Source organism: Hyla sarda, unplaced genomic scaffold, assembly GCF_029499605.1.
Source record: "Hyla sarda isolate aHylSar1 unplaced genomic scaffold, aHylSar1.hap1 scaffold_276, whole genome shotgun sequence".
In the NCBI taxonomy this organism is placed as follows: Eukaryota; Metazoa; Chordata; class Amphibia; order Anura; family Hylidae; genus Hyla; species Hyla sarda.
Genome location: NW_026609461.1, coordinates 169167 through 192500, shown reverse-complemented (window position 1 = coordinate 192500; position 23334 = coordinate 169167). Strand labels below are relative to the sequence as shown.

Sequence of the window (23334 nt, the reverse complement as noted above, 5' to 3'; positions counted from 1 at the left end):
GAACGGGCGGCCAGTCCATAGCATCAATGCCTTCCTCTTGTAGGAACTGCTGACACACTCCAGCCACATGAAGTCTAGCATTGTCCTTGTATTAGGAGGAACCCAACCGCATCAGCATATGGTCTCACAAGGGGTCTGAGGATCTCTGTACCTAATGGCAGTCAGGCTACCTCTGGCAAGCACATGGAGGGCTGTGTGGCCCCCCCCCAAAGAAATGCCACCCCACACCATTACTGACCCACCGCCAAACTGGTCATGCTGGAGGATGTTGTAGGCAGCAGAACGTTCTCCACAATGTCTCCAGGCTCTGTCACATGTGCTCAGTGTGAACCTGCTTTCATCTGTGAAGAGCACAGGGCGCCAGTGGCCAATTTGCCAATCTTGGTGTTCTCTGCAAATGCTAAACATCCTGCACGGTGTTGGGCTGTAAGCACAACCCCCACCTGTGGATGTCGGGCCCTCATACCACCCTCCATGGAGTCTGTTTCTGACCGTTTGAGTGGACACATGCACATTTGTGTCCTGCTGGAGGTCATTTTGCAGGGCTCTGGCAGTGCTCCTCCTTGCACATAGGTGTAGGTAGTGGTCCTGCTGCTGGGTTGTTGCCCTCCTACAGCCTCCTCCATGTCTCCTGATGTACTGACCTGTCTCCTGGTAGCCCCTCCATGCTCTGGACACTACGCTGACAGACACAGCAAACCTTCTTGTCACAGCTCGCATTGATGTGCCATCCTGGATGAGCTGCACTACCTGAGCCACTTGTGTGGGTTGTAGACTCAGTCTCATGCTACCACTAGAGTGAAAGCACCGCCAGCATTCAAAAGTGACCAAAACATGAGCCAGGAAGTATAGGTACTGAGAAGTGGTCTGTGGTCACCACCTGCAGAACCACTCCTTTATTAGGGTGTCTTGCTAATTGCCTATAATTTCCACCTGTTGTCTGTTCCATGTGAAATTGATTGTCAATCAGTCTTCTTCCTGAGTGGACCAGTGGGATCTCACACAAGTGTCAGTGATTGGAGTTACATTGTGTTGTTTAGTGTCACCTTTATTGTTCTGAGCTGTGTATATTGGCCACACTATACTGTATACACAACTACACTACCCTATAGTATACTATACTGTATACACAACTACACTACCCTATAGTACACTATACTGTATATACAACTACACTACCCTATAGTACACTATACTGTATATACAACTACACTACCCTATAGTACACTATACTGTATACACAACTACACTACCCTATAGTATACTATACTGTATATACAACTACACTACCCTATAGTATACTATACTGTATACACAACTACACTACCCTATAGTATACTATACTGTATACACAACTACACTACCCTATAGTATACTATACTGTATACACAACTACACTACCCTATAGTATACTATACTGTATATACAACTACACTACCCTATAGTACACTATACTGTATATACAACTACACTACCCTATAGTACACTATACTGTATACACAACTACACTACCCTATAGTATACTATACTGTATATACAACTACACTACCCTATAGTATACTATACTGTATACACAACTACACTACCCTATAGTATACTATACTGTATATACAACTACACTACCCTATAGTACACTATACTGTATACACAACTACACTACCCTATAGTACACTATACTGTATATACAACTACACTACCCTATAGTATACTATACTGTATATACAACTACACTACCCTATAGTATACTATACTGTATACACAACTACACTACCCTATAGTATACTATACTGTATATACAACTACACTACCCTATAGTACACTATACTGTATACACAACTACACTACCCTATAGTATACTATACTGTATACACAACTACACTACCCTATAGTATACTATACTGTATATACAACTACACTACCCTATAGTACACTATACTGTATACACAACTACACTACCCTATAGTATACTATACTGTATATACAACTACACTACCCTATAGTATACTATACTGTATATACAACTACACTACCCTATAGTATACTATACTGTATACACAACTACACTACCCTATAGTACACTATACTGTATACACAACTACACTACCCTATAGTATACTATACTGTATACACAACTACACTACCCTATAGTATACTATACTGTATACACAACTACACTACCCTATAGTACACTATACTGTATATACAACTACACTACCCTATAGTATACTATACTGTATACACAACTACACTACCCTATAGTATACTATACTGTATATACAACTACACTACCCTATAGTACACTATACTGTATACACAACTACATTACCCTATAGTACACTATACTGTATATACAACTACACTACCCTATAGTATACTATACTGTATACACAACTACACTACCCTATAGTACACTATACTGTATACACAACTACACTACCCTATAGTACACTATACTGTATACACAACTACACTACCCTATAGTACACTATACTGTATACACAACTACACTACCCTATAGTATACTATACTGTATACACAACTACACTACCCTATAGTATACTATACTGTATACACAACTACACTACCCTATAGTACACTGTATACACAACTACACTGCCCTATAGTATACTATACTGTATATACAACTACACTACCCTATAGTACACTATACTGTATACACAACTACACTACCCTATAGTACACTATACTGTATACACAACTACACTACCCTATAGTACACTATACTGTATACACAACTACACTACCCTATAGTACACTATACTGTATACACAACTACACTACCCTATAGTACACTGTATACACAACTACACTACCCTATAGTACACTGTATACACAACTACACTACCCTATAGTATAGTACATGGGGGGGGGGGTTATATGATGAGTATAGTACACAGTTTTGCGGGGTGTACAGTGGGGTAAAAGTATTTAGTCAGCCCCCAATTGTACCCGTTCTCCCCCTTATAAAGATGAGGCTGTAATTATCATTATAGGTTATAACCAACTATGAGACAGAATGAGAAAAATCCATAAATCCCATTGTCTGATTATTATAGGATTTATCTGCAAATTATGGAGGAGAATAAGTATTTGGTCAATAAGAAAAGTTCATCTCAATACTTTGTTATATCCTTTTGTTGGTAATGACAGAGGTCACATGATTTCTGTCTTCACAAGGTTCTCACACACTGTTAGTAATGACAGAGGTCACATGATTTCTGTCTTCACAAGGTTCTCACACTGTTGGTAATGACAGAGTTCACATGATTTCTGTCTTCACAAGGTTCTCACACACTGTTGGTAATGACAGAGTTCACATGATTTCTGTCTTCACAAGGTTCTCACACACTGTTGGTAATGACAGAGGTCACATGATTTCTGTCTTCACAAGGTTCTCACACACTGTTGGTAATGACAGAGGTCACATGTTTTCTGTCTTCACAAGGTTCTCACACACTGTTGGTAATGACAGAGGTCACATGATTTCTGTCTTCACAAGGTTCTCACACACTGTTAGTAATGACAGAGGTCACATGATTTCTGTCTTCACAAGGTTCTCACACACTGTTGGTAATGACAGAGGTCACATGATTTCTGTCTTCACAAGGTTCTCACACACTGTTGGTAATGACAGAGGTCACATGATTTCTGTCTTCACAAGGTTCTCACACACTGTTGGTAATGACAGAGGTCACATGATTTCTGTCTTCACAAGGTTCTCACACACTGTTGGTAATGACAGAGGTCACATGATTTCTGTCTTCACAAGGTTCTCACACACTGTTGCTGGTATTTTGGCCCATTCCTCGTGCAGATCTCCTCTAGAGTAGTGATGTTTTGGGGCTGTCGCTGGGCAACACGAACTTTCAACTCCCTCCAAAGGTTTTCTATGGGGTTGAGATCTGGAGACTGGTTAGGCCACTCCAGGACCTTGAAATGCTTCTTATGAAGCCAATCCTTCGATGCCCGGGTGGTGTGTTTGGGATCATTGTCATGCTGAAAGACCCAGCCACATTTCATCTTCAATCTCCTTGCTGATGGAAGGAGGTTTTCACTCAACATCTCACGATACATGGCCCCATTCTTTCCTTTACACGGATCAGTCATCCTGGTCCCTTAGCAGAGAAACAGCCCCAAAGCATGATATCTCCGCCTCCATGCTTCACAGTAGGTATGGTGTTCCCGCCCCCATGCTTACCAGTAGGTATGGTGTTCCCGCCCCTATGCTTCACAGTAGGTATGGTGTTCCCGGCCCCCATGCTTCACAGTAGGTATGGTGTTCCAGTCCCCCATGCTTCACAGTAGGTATGGTGTTCCCGGCCCCCATGCTTCACAGTAGGTATGGTGTTCCCGGCCCCCATGCTTCACAGTAGGTATGGTGTTCCCGGCCCCCATGCTTCACAGTAGGTATGGTGTTCCCGGCCCCCATGCTTCACAGTAGGTATGGTGTTCCCGGCCCCCATGCTTCACAGTAGGTATGGTGTTCCCGGCCCCCATGCTTCACAGTAGGTATGGTGTTCCCGGCCCCCATGCTTCACAGTAGGTATGGTGTTCCCGGCCCCCATGCTTCACAGTAGGTATGGTGTTCCCGGCCCCCATGCTTCACAGTAGGTATGGTGTTCCCGGCCCCCATGCTTCACAGTAGGTATGGTGTTCCCGGCCCCCATGCTTCACAGTAGGTATGGTGTTCCCGGCCCCCATGCTTCACAGTAGGTATGGTGTTCCCGCCCCCCATGCTTCACAGTAGGTATGGTGTTCCCGGCCCCCATGCTTCACAGTAGGTATGGTGTTCCCGCCCCCATGCCTCACAGTAGGTATGGTGTTCACGCCCCCATGCTTCACAGTAGGTATGGTGTTCCCGCCCCCATGCTTCACAGTAGGTATGGTGTTCCCTCCCTCATGCCTCACAGTAGGTATGGTGTTCCCGCCCCAATGCCTCACAGTAGGTATGGTGTTCCCGCCCCCATGCCTCACAGTAGGTATGGTGTTCCCGCCCCCATGCCTCACAGTAGGTATGGTGTTCCCGCCCCCATGCTTCACAGTAGGTATGGTGTTCCCGCCCCCATGCTTCACAGTAGGTATGGTGTTCCCGCCCCCATGCTTCACAGTAGGTATGGTGTTCCCGCCCCCATGCCTCACAGTAGGTATGGTGTTCCCGGCCCCCATGCCTCACAGTAGGTATGGTGTTCCCGGCCCCCATGCTTCACAGTAGGTATGGTGTTCCCGGCCCCCATGCTTCACAGTAGGTATGGTGTTCCCGGCCCCCATGCTTCACAGTAGGTATGGTGTTCCCGCCCCCATGCTTCACAGTAGGTATGGTGTTCCCGCCCCCATGCTTCACAGTAGGTATGGTGTTCCCGCCCCCATGCTTCACAGTAGGTATGGTGTTCCCGCCCCCATGCTTCACAGTAGGTATGGTGTTCCCGCCCCCCATGCTTCACAGTAGGTATGGTGTTCCCGCCCCCATGCTTCACAGTAGGTATGGTGTTCCCGCCCCCATGCTTCACAGTAGGTATGGTGTTCCCGCCCCCATGCTTCACAGTAGGTATGGTGTTCCCGCCCCCATGCTTCACAGTAGGTATGGTGTCCCCGCCCCCATGCTTCACAGTAGGTATGGTGTTCTTTGGATGCAATTCAGCATTCTCTCGCCTCCAAACACTACGAGTTGAGTTTATACCATAACGTTCTACTTTGGTTTCATCTGACCATATGACATTCTCCCAATCCTCTTCTGGATTATCCAAATGCTCTCTAGCAAACTTCAGACGGGCCCGGACATGTACTGGTTTAAGCAGGGGGACACGTCTGGCACTGCATGATTTGAGTCCCTGGCGGTGTAGTGTGTTACTGATGGTAGCCTTTGTTACTTTGGTCCCAGCTCTCAGGTCATTCACTAGGTCCCCCGTGTGGTTCTGGGATTTTTGCTCACCGTTCTTGTGATCATTTTGACACCACGTGGTGAGATCTTGCGTGGAGCCCCAGATGGAGGGAGTTTATCAGTGGTCTTGTATGTCTTCCATTTTCTAATAATTGCTCCCACAGTTGATTTCTTCCCACCAAGCTGCTTGCCTATTGCAGGTTCAGTCTTCCCAGCCTGGTGCAGGTCTACAATTTTGTTTCTGGTGTCCTTCGCCAGCTCTTTGGTCTTGGCCATAGTGGAGTTTGGAGTGTGACTGACTGAGGTTGTGGACAGGTGTCTTTTATACTGATAACAAGTTCATACAGAAGCCATTAATACAGGTAACGAGTGGAGGACAGAGGAGACTCTTATAGAAGAAGTTACAGGTCTGTGAGAGGCAGAAATCCTACTTGTTTGTAGGTGACCAAATACTTATTTTCCACCATAATTTGAAAATTAAAAATCAGACAATGTGATTTATGGATTTTTTTCTCATTCTGTCTCATAGTTGAGGTTATAACCTATGATGATGATTACAGCCTCTCATCTTTATAAGGGGGAGAACTTGTACAATTGGGGGCTGACTAAATACTTTTTTCCCCACTGTATATATGCTGAGTGCCTCCTCACAGGGTCGTGATCTTTTCTCCACAGGTAGATGTCCTTCGTGCACTAGGAGCAGAGATTGTTCGCACCCCAACCAATGCCCGCTTCGATTCCCCGGAGTCACATGTTGGGGTTGCTTGGAGACTAAAGAATGAGATTCCAAATTCTCACATTCTGGATCAGGTACTGGAGACTTGGGCACTACTGAGCAATGTGAGGGATCTGGGCTTTGGGCGCGTAGTAGACCTGGACAGATGACCTGGTTGGCTGTGGGCGTGGGATAGACCTGGACAGATGACCCGGCTAGCTGTGGGCACGTGGTAGACCTGGACAGATGACCCGGCTAGCTGTGGGCGTGTGGTAGACCTGGACAGATGACCCGGTTGGCTGTGGGCGTGGGATAGACCTGGACAGATGACCCGGCTAGCTGTGGGCGCGTGTGATAGACCTGGACAGATGACCCGGTTGGCTGTGGGCGTAGGATAGACCTGGACAGATGACCCGGCTAGCTGTGGGTGCATGGTAGACCTGGACAGATGACCCGGTTGGCTGTGGGCATGGGATAGACCTGGACAGATGACCCAGCTAGCTGTGGGCGCGTGGTAGACCTGGACAGATGACCCGGCTGGCTGTGGGCGCGGGGTAGACCTGGACAGATGACCGGGTGGGCTGTGGGGGCGGGGTAGACCTGGACAGATGACCCTGTGGGCATGGGTTTGACCTGGACAGATGACCCGGCTGGCTGTGGGCGTGGGATAGACCTGGACAGATGACCCGGTTGGCTGTGGGCGTGGAATAGACCTGGACAGATGACCTGGTTGGCTGTGGGCGTGGGATAGACCTGGACAGATGGCCCGGTTGGCTGTGGGCGCGGGGTAGACCTGGACAGATGACCCGGCTGGCTGTGGGCATGGAGTAGACCTGGGTAAATGACCGGTTGGGCTGTGGGGGCGGGGTAGACCTGGAGAGATGACCCTGTGGGTGTGGGGTAGACCTGGACAGATGACCCGGTTGGCTGTGGGCGCGGGGTAGACCTGGACAGATGACCCGGTTGGCTGTGGGCACGGGGTAGACCTGGACAGATGACCCGGTTGGCTGTGGGCGCGGGGTAGACCTGGACAGATGACCCGGTTGGCTGTGGGCGCGGGGTAGACCTGGACAGATGACCCGGTTGGCTGTGGGCGCGGGGTAGACCTGGACAGATGACCCGGTTGGCTGTGGGCGCGGGGTAGACCTGGACAGATGACCCGGTTGGCTGTGGGCGCGGGGTAGACCTGGACAGATGACCCGGTTGGCTGTGGGCGGGGGGTAGACCTGGACAGATGACCCGGTTGGCCGTGGGCGCGGGGTAGATCTGGACAGATGACCGGGTGGGTGTGGGTGTGGGGGCGGGGTAGACCTGGACAGATGACCTGGGCTGTGTGGTGACATGTTCTCTGCTTATCGAGCCATGGGTGAAGAAGATGTAAGGTGACCTGTTGGTATTTGGGGGGGGGGGGTGGTGTGTAACGACTTGGACGGTATGGGGGGGGGGGGGTGACAGTATAGGGGGGGTGAAGGTATAGTGTGTGTGTGTGTGTGGGGGGGGGGGGGGGGTTGACGGTGAGAGGTTTCAGTCTAACCACAATCATGACAGTGTGCAGTCTTTACTCTCTTGTCCTTCCTCCCTCCAGTGTACAGTCTTTACTCTCTTGTCCTCCCTCCAGTGTACAGTCTTTACTCTCTTGTCCTTCCTCCCTCCAGTGTACAGTCTTTACTCTCTTGTCCTTCCTCCCTCCAGTGTGCAGTCTTTACTCTCTTGTCCCTCCTCCCTCCAGTGTACAGTCTTTACTCTCTTGTCCTTCCTCCCTCCAGTGTACAGTCTTTACTCTCTTGTCCTCCTCCCTCCAGTGTACAGTCTTTACTCTCTTGTCCTTCCTCCCTCCAGTGTACAGTCTTTACTCTCTTGTCCTCCTCCCTCCAGTGTAGTCTTTACTCTCTTGTCCTTCCTCCCTCCAGTGTACAGTCTTTACTCTCTTGTCCTCCTCCCTCCAGTGTACAGTCTTTACTCTCTTGTCCTCCTCCCTCCAGTGTACAGTCTTTACTCTCTTGTCCTCCCTCCAGTGTACAGTCTTTACTCTCTTGTCCTCCCTCCAGTGTGCAGTCTTTACTCTCTTGTCCTCCCTCCAGTGTACAGTCTTTACTCTCTTGTCCTCCCTCCAGTGTGCAGTCTTTACTCTCTTGTCCTCCCTCCAGTGTACAGTCTTTACTCTCTTGTCCTCCCTCCAGTGTACAGTCTTTACTCTCTTGTCCTTCCTCCAGTGTGCAGTCTTTACTCTCTTGTCCTTCCTCCCTCCAGTGTACAGTCTTTACTCTCTTGTCCTTCCTCCCTCCAGTGTACAGTCTTTACTCTCTTGTCCTCCTCCCTCCAGTGTACAGTCTTTACTCTCTTGTCCTTCCTCCCTCCAGTGTACAGTCTTTACTCTCTTGTCCTTCCTCCCTCCAGTGTACAGTCTTTACTCTCTTGTCCTTCCTCCAGTGTACAGTCTTTACTCTCTTGTCCTTCCTCCCTCCAGTGTACAGTCTTTACTCTCTTGTCCTTCCTCCCTCCAGTGTACAGTCTTTACTCTCTTGTCCTCCTCCCTCCAGTGTACAGTCTTTACTCTCTTGTCCTCCTCCCTCCAGTGTACAGTCTTTACTCTCTTGTCCTCCTCCCTCCAGTGTGCAGTCTTTACTCTCTTGTCCTCCTCCCTCCAGTGTGCAGTCTTTACTCTCTTGTCCTCCTCCCTCCAGTGTGCAGTCTTTACTCTCTTGTCCTTCCTCCCTCCAGTGTGCAGTCTTTACTCTCTTGTCCTCCTCCCTCCAGTGTGCAGTCTTTACTCTCTTGTCCTTCCTCCCTCCAGTGTGCAGTCTTTACTCTCTTGTCCTCCTCCCTCCAGTGTGCAGTCTTTACTCTCTTGTCCTTCCTCCCTCCAGTGTGCAGTCTTTACTCTCTTGTCCTTCCTCCCTCCAGTGTACAGTCTTTACTCTCTTGTCCCTCCTCCCTCCAGTGTACAGTCTTTACTCTCTTGTCCCTCCTCCCTCCAGTGTGCAGTCTTTACTCTCTTGTCCCTCCTCCCTCCAGTGTGCAGTCTTTACTCTCTTGTCCTTCCTCCCTCCAGTGTGCAGTCTTTACTCTCTTGTCCTTCCTCCCTCCAGTGTGCAGTCTTTACTCTCTTGTCCCTCCTCCCTCCAGTGTGCAGTCTTTACTCTCTTGTCCCTCCTCCCTCCAGTGTGCAGTCTTTACTCTCTTGTCCTTCCTCCCTCCAGTGTGCAGTCTTTACTCTCTTGTCCTTCCTCCCTCCAGTGTGCAGTCTTTACTCTCTTGTCCTTCCTCCCTCCAGTGTGCAGTCTTTACTCTCTTGTCCTTCCTCCAGATGTTGCACCGGTGTCCCATGTTCCATATTGTACGGCAGCCATTCCTACCTCTCCTACCTACATCATCCAGAACCTCATATTTATGGCCATGATGGTCCTGGCCTGTAACCAATCTGAAACTGCCCCATAGAGGGAGAAATTATGGACCATTTATAATTATAAAGAACAAAAAATAGTGCAATGTATTATTACCAGGCGGTGGGGTGCGTCATTATCCAATGGTGTGATGTTTATCCAATGGTGCGATGTGTTATTACCAGGCGGTGGGGTGCGTCATTATCCAACGGTGCGATGTTATTACCAGGCGGTGGGGTGCGTCATTATCCAACGGTGCGATGTTATTACCAGGCGGTGGGGTGCGTCATTATCCAACGGTGCGATGTTATTACCAGGCGGTGGGGTGCGTCATTATCCAACGGTGCGATGTTATTACCAGGCGGTGGGGTGCGTCATTATTCAATGGTGTGATGTGTTACCAGTGGTGGGGTGCCTCATTATTCAATAGTGCGATGTGTTTATCCAATGGTGCGATGTGTTATTAGCAGGTGGTGGGGTGCGTCATTATCCAATGGTGCGATGTTATTACCAGGCGGTGGGGTGCGTCATTATTCAATGGTGTGATGTGTTACCAGTGGTGGGGTGCCTCATTATTCAATAGTGCGATGTGTTTATCCAATGGTGTGATGTGTTATTACCAGGTGGTGGGGTGCGTCATTATCCAACGGTGCGATGTTACTACCAGGCGGTGGGGTGCGTCATGGAAACATAGAATCAATTGTTTACATGTAAGACCAACCACCAATAAAAGATGATGTGATGTCACGCCCCGTCTCAATCAATGCAAGTCTATAGGAGGGTGTGTAACGGTGGCCACGCCCCCTCCCATAGATTTGCATTAAGGGGGTGGGGCGTAACATCTCGATCCTTCGGCCCCTGCATCGCCAGTCATCGGGCATAGAGTGAACTTTGCTGTGAACCAGATGAGGGGAGTGCTGCCGGAGAGACCGCGGGGTCAACAACCAGTATAAAGGGATTAAATAGACCAGGACAAATATAAAGATGAAACTTTATGAAGACCACCTACCAAGTATTTAGTACAGATTCAGACAAACCCAATCTATATGCCTCTGTGGCCGCCCCATTCTAAAAGAACGGGGCGTCAAACTAAAATCCTTGAGACCAACAAAAGAAAAACCTTTACGTAAAAAAACTCAATAATCTGAATGTGGTCAAGAGCAATCGGGTGGAAATCAACCCTGGATAGAGGAGTTTAAGGGACCAAGATCAAAACCAGGAACGGCATTAATGCCAATGGCCCTCCACCTCTCTCTGGATCTACTGATGAAAATTAGGAAAAAATTATCATGTAAAACTAGAGACCAAAAGAGGAGAACAAGACTTAGTATGAACAGGCGTAAATCCGCCAACCCGCAGAGCAGCAAAAAGGCTAAGACAAAAGAACACTCAAAAAGTTGGATTTCAAAATTAGAATAACAAATCTATGACTGGGAGCGTTGACCAGATTAACCAAGAAATCCATAGAAATCGGTCTACGAGAATCTGAGGAAAAGAAAAATCTATAACTAGAGATGAGCGAACTTACAGTAAATTCGATTTGTCACGAACTTCTCGGCTCGGCAGTTTATGACTTTACCTGCATAAATTATTTCAGCCTTCAGGTGCTCCGGTGGCTGGAAAAGGTGGATACAGTCCTAGGAAAGAGTCTCCAGCCACCGGAGCACATGAAGGCTGAACTAATTTATGCAGGAAAAGTCATCAACTGCCGAGCCAAGAAGTTCGTGACGAATTGAATTTACTGTAAGTTCGCTCATCTCTAATTATAACCTTTAATTTCTTAAGGGAGAGGGAAAAAATACCAGCTAAAGCTTTAACAAAAGAGAGAAAAGACGTCAAATGAAGAATATACGAATCACTAATGAAGTAATAAACATAGATGCCGAAACCCTTCCAACGTCTCCAAGTAGCAGCATAAGCCACCCAAGATTAAAGGGGTATTCCGGGCAAAAACATCTTATCCACTATCCAAAGGATAGGGGATAAGATGTCTGATCGGGGGGGGGCACTGCTGGACGGGGATCGGACCGAGATGGAAATCATTCAGCCGGCATCCCATGCAAATGCCTGGGGGGTCGTGAACTTAGAAGCCTCTGCATCATAAAGTTGACATGTTTTTTACGTTTTGAAGACATCAAACGTACAGTAGACATATTGTATATAATATAAAGATATCTCCTGTATGATGGGGACATAATATATTGTATATAATAATATAAAGATATCTCCTGTATGATGGGGACATAATATATTGTATATAATATAATAATATAAAGATATCTCCTGTATGATGGGGACATAATATATTGTATATAATAATATAAAGATATCTCCTGTATGATGGGGACATAATATATTGTATATAATAATATAAAGATATCTCCTGTATGATGGGGACATAATATATTGTATATAATAATATAAAGATATCTCCTGTATGATGGTGACATAATATATTGTATATAATATAATAATATAAAGATATCTCCTGTATGATGGGGACATAATATATTGTATATAATAATATAAAGATATCTCCTGTATGATGGTGACATAATATATTGTATATAATATAATAATATAAAGATATCTTCTGTATGATGGGGACATAATATATTGTATATAATAATATAAAGATATCTCCTGTATGATGGTGACATAATATATTGTATATAATAATATAAAGATATCTCCTGTATGATGGGGACATAATATATTGTATATAATAATATAAAGATATCTCCTGTATGATGGGGACATAATATATTGTATATAATAATATAAAGATATCTCCTGTATGATGGGGACATAATATATTGTATATAATAATATAAAGATATCTCCTGTATGATGGTGACATAATATATTGTATATACTAATATAAAGATATCTCCTGTATGATGGTGACATAATATATTGTATATAATAATATAAAGATATCTCCTGTATGATGGAGACATAATATATTGTATATAATAATATAAAGATATCTCCTGTATGATGGTGACATAATATATTGTATATAATATAATAATATAAAGATATCTCCTGTATGATGGGGACATAATATATTGTATATAATATAATAATATAAAGATATCTCCTGTATGATGGTGACATAATATATTGTATATAATATAAAGATATCTCCTGTATGATGGGGACATAATATATTGTATATAATAATATAAAGATATCTCCTGTATGATGGGGACATAATATATTGTATATAATAATATAAAGATATTTCCTGTATGATGGGGACATAATATATTGTATATAATAATATAAAGATATCTCCTGTATGATGGGGACATAATATATTGTATATAATAATATAAAGATATCTCCTGTATGATGGTGACATAATATATTGTATATAATAATATAAAGATATCTCCTGTATGATGGTGACATAATATATTGTATATAATAATATAAAGATATCTCCTGTATGATGGGGACATAATATATTGTATATAATAATATAAAGATATCTCCTGTATGATGGTGACATAATATATTGTATATAATAATATAAAGATATCTCCTGTATGATGGTGACATAATATATTGTATATAATATAGTAATATAAAGATATCTCCTGTATGATGGTGACATAATATATTGTATATAATAATATAAAGATATCTCCTGTATGATGGGGACATAATATATTGTATATAATAATATAAAGATATCTCCTGTATGATGGGGACATAATATATTGTATATAATATAATAATATAAAGATATCTCCTGTATGATGGTGACATAATATATTGTATATAATAATATAAAGATATCTCCTGTATGATGGTGACATAATATATTGTATATAATAATATAAAGATATCTCCTGTATGATGGTGACATAATATATTGTATATAATATAATAATATAAAGATATCTCCTGTATGATGGGGACATAATATATTGTATATAATATAATAATATAAAGATATCTCCTGTATGATGGGGGACATAATATATTGTATATAATATAATAATATAAAGATATCTCCTGTATGATGGTGACATAATATATTGTATATAATATAATAATATAAAGATATCTCCTGTATGATGGGGACATAATATATTGTATATAATATAGTAATATAAAGATATCTCCTGTATGATGGGGACATAATATATTGTATATAATAATATAAAGATATCTCCTGTATGATGGTGACATAATATATTGTATATAATAATATAAAGATATCTCCTGTATGATGGGGACATAATATATTGTATATAATATAATAATATAGAGATATCTCCTGTATGATGGTGACATAATATATTGTAAATAATAATATAAAGATATCTCCTGTATGATGGGGACATAATATATTGTATATAATAATATAAAGATATCTCCTGTATGATGGTGACATAATATATTGTATATAATAATATAAAGATATCTCCTGTATGATGGGGACATAATATATTGTATATAATATAATAATATAGAGATATCTCCTGTATGATGGGGACATAATATATTGTATGTAATATAATAATATAAAGATATCTCCTGTATGATGGTGACATAATATATTGTATATAATAATATAAAGATATCTCCTGTATGATGGGGACATAATATATTGTATATAATAATATAAAGATATCTCCTGTATGATGGTGACATAATATATTGTATATAATATAAAGATATCTCCTGTATGATGGGGACATAATATATTGTATATAATAATATAAAGATATCTCCTGTATGATGGGGACATAATATATTGTATATAATAATATAAAGATATCTCCTGTATGATGGTGACATAATATAATGTATATAATATAATAATATAAAGATATCTCCTGTATGATGGTGACATAATATATTGTATATAATATAATAATATAAAGATATCTCCTGTATGATGGTGACATAATATATTGTATATAATAATATAAAGATATCTCCTGTATGATGGTGACATAATATATTGTATATAATATAAAGATATCTCCTGTATGATGGTGACATAATATATTGTATATAATAATATACAGATATCTCCTGTATGATGGGGACATAATATATTGTATATAATATAATAATATAAAGATATAACATTTAAACAGTACAAGGAGCTTAATAAAATCTGTAAAAATGTTATAAAAACAGCAAAAATTCAAAATGAGAGACAGGTGGCCAAAGAAAGCAAAACTAATCCTAAATATTTTTTTAGATATATAAATGCAAAAAAACCAAGGACAGAGCATGTAGGACCCCTTAATAATGATAATGGGGAGGTTGTCACAGGCGATCAAGAGAAGGCGGAGCTACTGAATGGGTTCTTTAGTTCTGTATACACTATGGAAGAAGGAGCTGACATTGGCCAGGTCAGTGCTGGTAACACATCATGTACAGGTCAGTGCTGGTAACACATCATGTACAGGTCAGTGCTGGTAACACATCATGTACAGGTCAGTGCTGGTAACACATCATGTACAGGTCAGTGCTGGTAACACATCATGTACAGGTCAGTGCTGGTAACACATCATGTAATGTACTGAACTGGCTTAATGTAGAGTTGGTACAAGGTAAGTTAAGTGATATAAATGTAAGCAAATCCCCAGGACCGGATGGACTACACCCAAGAGTTCTTAGAGAGGTAAGTTCAGTAATATCTGTACCCCTGTTCATGATATTTAGAGATTCTCTGGTGTCTGGTATTGTGCCAAGGGACTGGCGCAAGGCGAATGTGGTGCCAATCTTCAAAAAGGGCTCTAGGTCTTCCCCAGGAAATTATAGACCGGTAAGTTTAACGTGCATTGTGGGTAAATTGTTTGAAGGACTTATAAGGGATTACATACAGGAATACATAGGGGATAATTGTATTATAAGTGATAGCCAGCAGGGGTTTACTAAGGATAGAAGTTGTCAAACCAATCTAATTTGCTTTTATGAAGAGGTGAGTAGAAGCCTTGACAGAGGAATGGGTGTGTATATAGAGGGGGGGGGGGGCTCTGTATACAGAGGAATGGCTGTGGATATAGTGTTTCTGGATTTTGCTAAAGCGTTTGATACTGTCCCTCATAGACGTCTGACAGGTAAGTTAAGGTCTTTGGGTTTGGAAATTTTAGTTTGTAACTGGATTGAACACTGGCTCATGGATCGTACCCAGAGAGTGGTGGTCAATGATTCGTACTCTGATTGGTCCCCGGTAATTAGTGGTGTACCCCAAGGTTCAGTACTGGGACCGCTGTTGTTTAATTTATTTATCAATGATATAGAGGATGGTATTAACAGCTCTGTTTCTATCTTTGCAGATGACACCAAGCTTTGTAGCACAGTACAGTCTATAGAGGATGTGCATAAGTTACAAGATGACTTGGATAGACTAAGTGTCTGGGCATCCACTTGGCAAATGAGGTTCAATGTGGATAAATGTAAAGTTATGCATCTGGGTACTAATAACCTGCATGCGTCGTATGTCTTAGGGGGGATTAAACTGGCAGAGTCACTGGTAGAGAAGGATCTGGGGGACTTGTAGATCACAGACTACAGAATAGCACAATGTCAGGCTGCTGCTTCCAAAGCCGGCAGGATATTGTCATGTATCAAAAGAGGCATGGACTCAAGGGACAGGGACATAATACTCCCCCTTTATAAAGCATTGGTACGGCCTCACCTGGAATATGCTGTTCAGTTTTGGTCACCTGTCCATAAAAATAAAAGGGACACTGCGGAGTTGGAAAGGGTGCAGAGACGCGCGACTAAACTAATATGGGGCCTGGAACATCTTAGCTATGAGGAGCGATTAAAGGAGTTACAATTGTTTAGTCTTGAGAAGAGACGTATAAGGGGGGATATGATAAACGTATATAAGTATATTAATGGCCCATACAAAAAATATGGAGAAAAACTGTTCCAGGTTAAACCCCCCCAAAGGACGAGGGGGCACTCCCTCCGTCTGGAGAAGAAAAGGTTTAGTCTAAAGGGGTGACACGCCTTCTTTACCGTGAGGACTGTGAATTTATGGAACAGTCTACCTCAGGAACTGGTCACAGCAGGAACAATTAACAGCTTTAAAACAGGGTTAGATACATTCCTGGAACAAAATAACATTAATGCTTATGAAGAAATATAAAACTACATCCCTTCCCCTTATCCCCTTACATCCTGCACTTCATTCCCTGGTTGGACTTGATGGACATATGTCTTTTTTCGACCGTACTAACTATATATCTCCTGTATGATGGGGACATAATATATTGTATATAATAATATAAAGATATCTCCTGTATGATGGGGACATAATATATTGTATATAATATAAAGATATCTCCTGTATGATGGGGACATAATATATTGTATATAATAATATAAAGATATCTCCTGTATGATGGGGACATAATATATTGTATATAATATAAAGATATCTCCTGTATGATGGGGACATAATATATTGTATATAATAATATAAAGATATCTCCTGTATGATGGGGACATAATATATTGTATATAATAATATAAAGATATCTCCTGTATGATGGGGACATAATATATTGTATATAATAATATAAAGATATCTCCTGTATGATGGTGACATAATATATTGTATATAATATAATAATATAAAGATCTCTCCTGTATGAAGGTGACATAATATATTGTATATACTAATATAAAGACATCTCCTGTATGATGGGGACATAATATACTGTATATAATAATATAAAGATATCTCCTGTATGATGGGGACATAATATATTGTATATAATAATATAAAGATATCTCCTGTATGATGGGGACATAATATATTGTATATAATATAATAATATAAAGATATTTCCTGTATGATGGTGACATAATATATTGTATATAATAATATAAAGATATCTCCTGTATGATGGGGACATAATATATTGTATATAATAATATAAAGATATCTCCTGTATGATGGGGACATAATATATTGTATATAATAATATAAAGATATCTCCTGTATGATGGTGACATAATATATAGTATATAATATAATAATATAAAGATATCTCCTGTATGATGGGGACATAATATATTGTATATAATATAATAATATAAAGATATCTCCTGTATGATGGGGACATAATATATTGTATATAATAATATAAAGATATCTCCTGTATGATGGGGACATAATATATTGTATATAATAATAATATAAAGATATCTCCTGTATGATGGTGACATAATATATTGTATATAATAATATAAAGATATCTCCTGTATGATGGGGACATAATATATTGTATATAATAATATAAAGATATCTCCTGTATGATGGGGACATAATATATTGTATATAATAATATAAAGATATCTCCTGTATGATGGGGACATAATATATTGTATATAATAATATAAAGATATCTCCTGTATGATGGGGACATAATATATTGTATATAATAATATAAAGATATATACTGTATGATGGTGACATAATATATTGTATATAATAATATAAAGATGTCTCCTGTATGATGGGGACATAATATATTGTATATAATAATATAAAGATATCTCCTGTATGATGGGGACATAATATATTGTATATAATAATATAAAGATATATACTGTATGATGGTGACATAATATATTGTATATAATAATATAAAGATATCTCCTGTATGATGGTGACATAATATATTGTATATAATAATATAAAGATATCTCCTGTATGATGGGGACATAATATATTGTATATAATATAATAATATAAAGATATCTCCTGTATGATGGTGACATAATATATTGTATATAATATAATAATATAAAGATATCTCCTGTATGATGGGGACATAATATATTGTATATAATAATATAAAGATATCTCCTGTATGATGGGGACATAATATATTGTATATAATAATATAAAGATATCTCCTGTATGATGGGGACATAATATATTGTATATAATAATATAAAGATATCTTCTGTATGATGGTGACATAATATATTGTATATAATATAATAATATAAAGATATCTCCTGTATGATGGGGACATAATATATTGTATATAATAATATAGATATCTCCTGTATGATGGGGACATAATATATTGTATATAATAATATAAAGATATATACTGTATGATGGTGACATAATATATTGTATATAATAATATAAAGATATCTCCTGTATGATGGTGACATAATATATTGTATATAATAATATAAAGATATCTCCTGTATGATGGGGACATAATATATTGTATATAATATAATAATATAAAGATATCTCCTGTATGATGGTGACATAATATATTGTATATAATATAATAATATAAAGATATCTCCTGTATGATGGTGACATAATATATTGTATATAATAATATAAAGATATCTCCTGTATGATGGGGACATAATATATTGTATATAATAATATAAAGATATCTCCTGTATGATGGGGACATAATATATTGTATATAATAATATAAAGATATCTTCTGTATGATGGTGACATAATATATTGTATATAATATAATAATATAAAGATATCTCCTGTATGATGGGGACATAATATATTGTATATAATAATATAGATATCTCCTGTATGATGGGGACATAATATATTGTATATAATAATATAAAGATATCTCCTGTATGATGGGGACATAATATATTGTATATAATAATATAAAGATATCTCCTGTATGATGGGGACATAATATATTGTATATAATAATAATATAAAGATATCTCCTGTATGATGGGGACATAATATATTGTATATAATAATATAAAGATATCTCCTGTATGATGGGGACATAATATATTGTATATAATAATATAAAGATATATACTGTATGATGGTGACATAATATATTGTATATAATAATATAAAGATATCTCCTGTATGATGGGGACATAATATATTGTATATAATATAATAATATAAAGATATCTCCTGTATGATGGGGACATAATATATTGTATATAATATAATAATATAAAGATATCTCCTGTATGATGGTGACATAATATATTGTATATAATAATATAAAGATATCTCCTGTATGATGGGGACATAATATATTGTATATAATAATATAAAGATATATCCTGTATGATGGTGACATAATATATTGTATATAATAATATATAGATATCTCCTGTATGATGGGGACATAATATATTGTATATAATAATATAAAGATATCTCCTGTATGATGGTGACATAATATATTGTATATAATAATATAAAGATATCTCCTGTATGATGGTGACATAATATATTGTATATAATAATATAAAGATATCTCCTGTATGATGGTGACATAATATATTGTATATAATAATATAAAGATATCTCCTGTATGATGGTGACATAATATATTGTATATAATAATATAGATATCTCCTGTATGATGGGGACATAATATATTGTATATAATAATATAGATATCTCCTGTATGATGGGGACATAATATATTGTATATAATAATATAAAGATATCTCCTGTATGATGGGGACATAATATATTGTATATAATAATATAAAGATATCTCCTGTATGATGGGGACATAATATATTGTATATAATATAATAATATAAAGATATCTCCTGTATGATGGTGACATAATATATTGTATATAATATAATAATATAAAGATATCTCCTGTATGATGGGGACATAATATATTGTATATAATAATATAAAGATATCTCCTGTATGATGGGGACATAATATATTGTATATAATATAATAATATAAAGATATCTCCTGTATGATGGTGACATAATATATTGTATATAATATAATAATATAAAGATATCTCCTGTATGATGGTGACATAATATATTGTATATAATATAATAATATAAAGATATCTCCTGTATGATGGGGACATAATATATTGTATATAATATAAAGATATCTCCTGTATGATGGGGACATAATATATTGTATATAATAATATAGATATCTCCTGTATGATGGGGACATAATATATTGTATATAATAATATAAAGATATCTCCTGTATGATGGGGACATAATATATTGTATATAATAATATAAAGATATCTCCTGTATGATGGGGACATAATATATTGTATATAATATAAAGATATCTCCTGTATGATGGGGACATAATATATTGTATATAATATAAAGATATCTCCTGTATGATGGGGACATAATATATTGTATATAATAATATAAAGATATCTCCTGTATGATGGGGACATAATATATTGTATATAATAATATAAAGATATCTCCTGTATGATGGGGACATAATATATTGTATATAATATAAAGATATCTCCTGTATGATGGGGACATAATATATTGTATATAATAATATAAAGATATCTCCTGTATGATGGTGACATAATATATTGTATATAATAATATAAAGATATCTCCTGTATGATGGGGACATAATATATTGTATATAATAATATAAAGATATCTCCTGTATGATGGTGACATAATATATTGTATATAATAATATAAAGATATCTCCTGTATGATGGGGACATAATATATTGTATATAATAATATAAAGATATCTCCTGTATGATGGGGACATAATATATTGTATATAATAATATAAAGATATCTCCTGTATGATGGTGACATAATATATTGTATATAATATAATAATATAAAGATATCTCCTGTATGATGGTGACATAATATATTGTATATAATATAATAATATAAAGATATCTCCTGTATGATGGGGACATAATATATTGTATATAATATAATAATATAAAGATATCTCCTGTATGATGGGGACATAATATATTGTATATAATAATATAAAGATATCTCCTGTATGATGGTGACATAATATATTGTATATAATAATAATATAAAGATATCTCCTGTATGATGGTGACATAATATATTGTATATAATAATAATATAAAGATATCTCCTGTATGATGGGGACATAATATATTGTATATAATAATATAAAGATATCTCCTGTATGATGGGGACATAATATATTGTATATAATAATATAAAGATATCTCCTGTATGATGGGGACATAATATATTGTATATAATAATATAAAGATATCTCCTGTATGATGGGGACATAATATATTGTATATAATATAATAATATAAAGATATCTCCTGTATGATGGGGACATAATATATCGTATATAATAATATAAAGATATCTCCTGTATGATGGGGACATAATATATTGTATATAATAATATAAAGATATCTCCTGTATGATGGGGACATAATATATTGTATATAATAATATAAAGATATCTCCTGTATGATGGGGACATAATATATTGTATATAATATAATAATATAAAGATATCTCCTGTATGATGGTGACATAATATATTGTATATAATATAATAATATAAAGATATCTCCTGTATGATGGTGACATAATATATTGTATATAATAATATAAAGATATCTCCTGTATGATGGTGACATAATATATTGTATATAATAATATAAAGATATCTCCTGTATGATGGGGACATAATATATTGTATATAATATAATAATATAAAGATATCTCCTGTATGATGGTGACATAATATATTGTATATACTATAATAATATAAAGATATCTCCTGTATGATGGGGACATAATATATTGTATATAATAATATAAAGATATCTCCTGTATGATGGTGACATAATATATTGTATATAATAATATAAAGATATCTCCTGTATGATGGGGACATAATATATTGTATATAATATAATAATATAAAGATATCTCCTGTATGATGGGGACATAATATATTGTATGTAATATAATAATATAAAGATATCTCCTGTATGATGGGGACATAATATATTGTATGTAATAATATAAAGATATCTCCTGTATGATGGGGACATAATATATTGTATATAATATAATAATATAAAGATATCTCCTGTATGATGGTGACATAATATATTGTATATAATATAATAATATAAAGATATCTCCTGTATGATGGTGACATAATATATTGTATATAATAATATAAAGATATCTCCTGTATGATGGTGACATAATATATTGTATATAATAATATAAAGATATCTCCTGTATGATGGGGACATAATATATTGTATATAATAATATAAAGATATCTCCTGTATGATGGGGACATAATATATTGTATATAATAATATAAAGATATCTCCTGTATGATGGTGACATAATATATTGTATATAATATAATAATATAAAGATATCTCCTGTATGATGGGGACATAATATATTGTATATAATAATATAAAGATATCTCCTGTATGATGGTGACATAATATATTGTATATAATAATATAAAGATATCTCCTGTATGATGGTGATATAAT

At 37.6% G+C, this 23334-nt stretch overlaps 1 protein-coding gene across 2 annotated transcripts in view; it reads left to right on the top strand.

The window, feature by feature from the left end:
• Nucleotides 1-23334, top strand: part of LOC130325823 (cystathionine beta-synthase-like) — a gene marked incomplete at its 5' end in the record, with an annotated part of 65061 nt that overhangs the window by 22066 nt on the left and 19661 nt on the right. For both annotated transcript variants that reach the window (XM_056553331.1, XM_056553330.1), the window contains 1 exon segment: nt 6575-6709. In XM_056553331.1, coding sequence (XP_056409306.1) covers nt 6575-6709 — 135 coding nt within the window.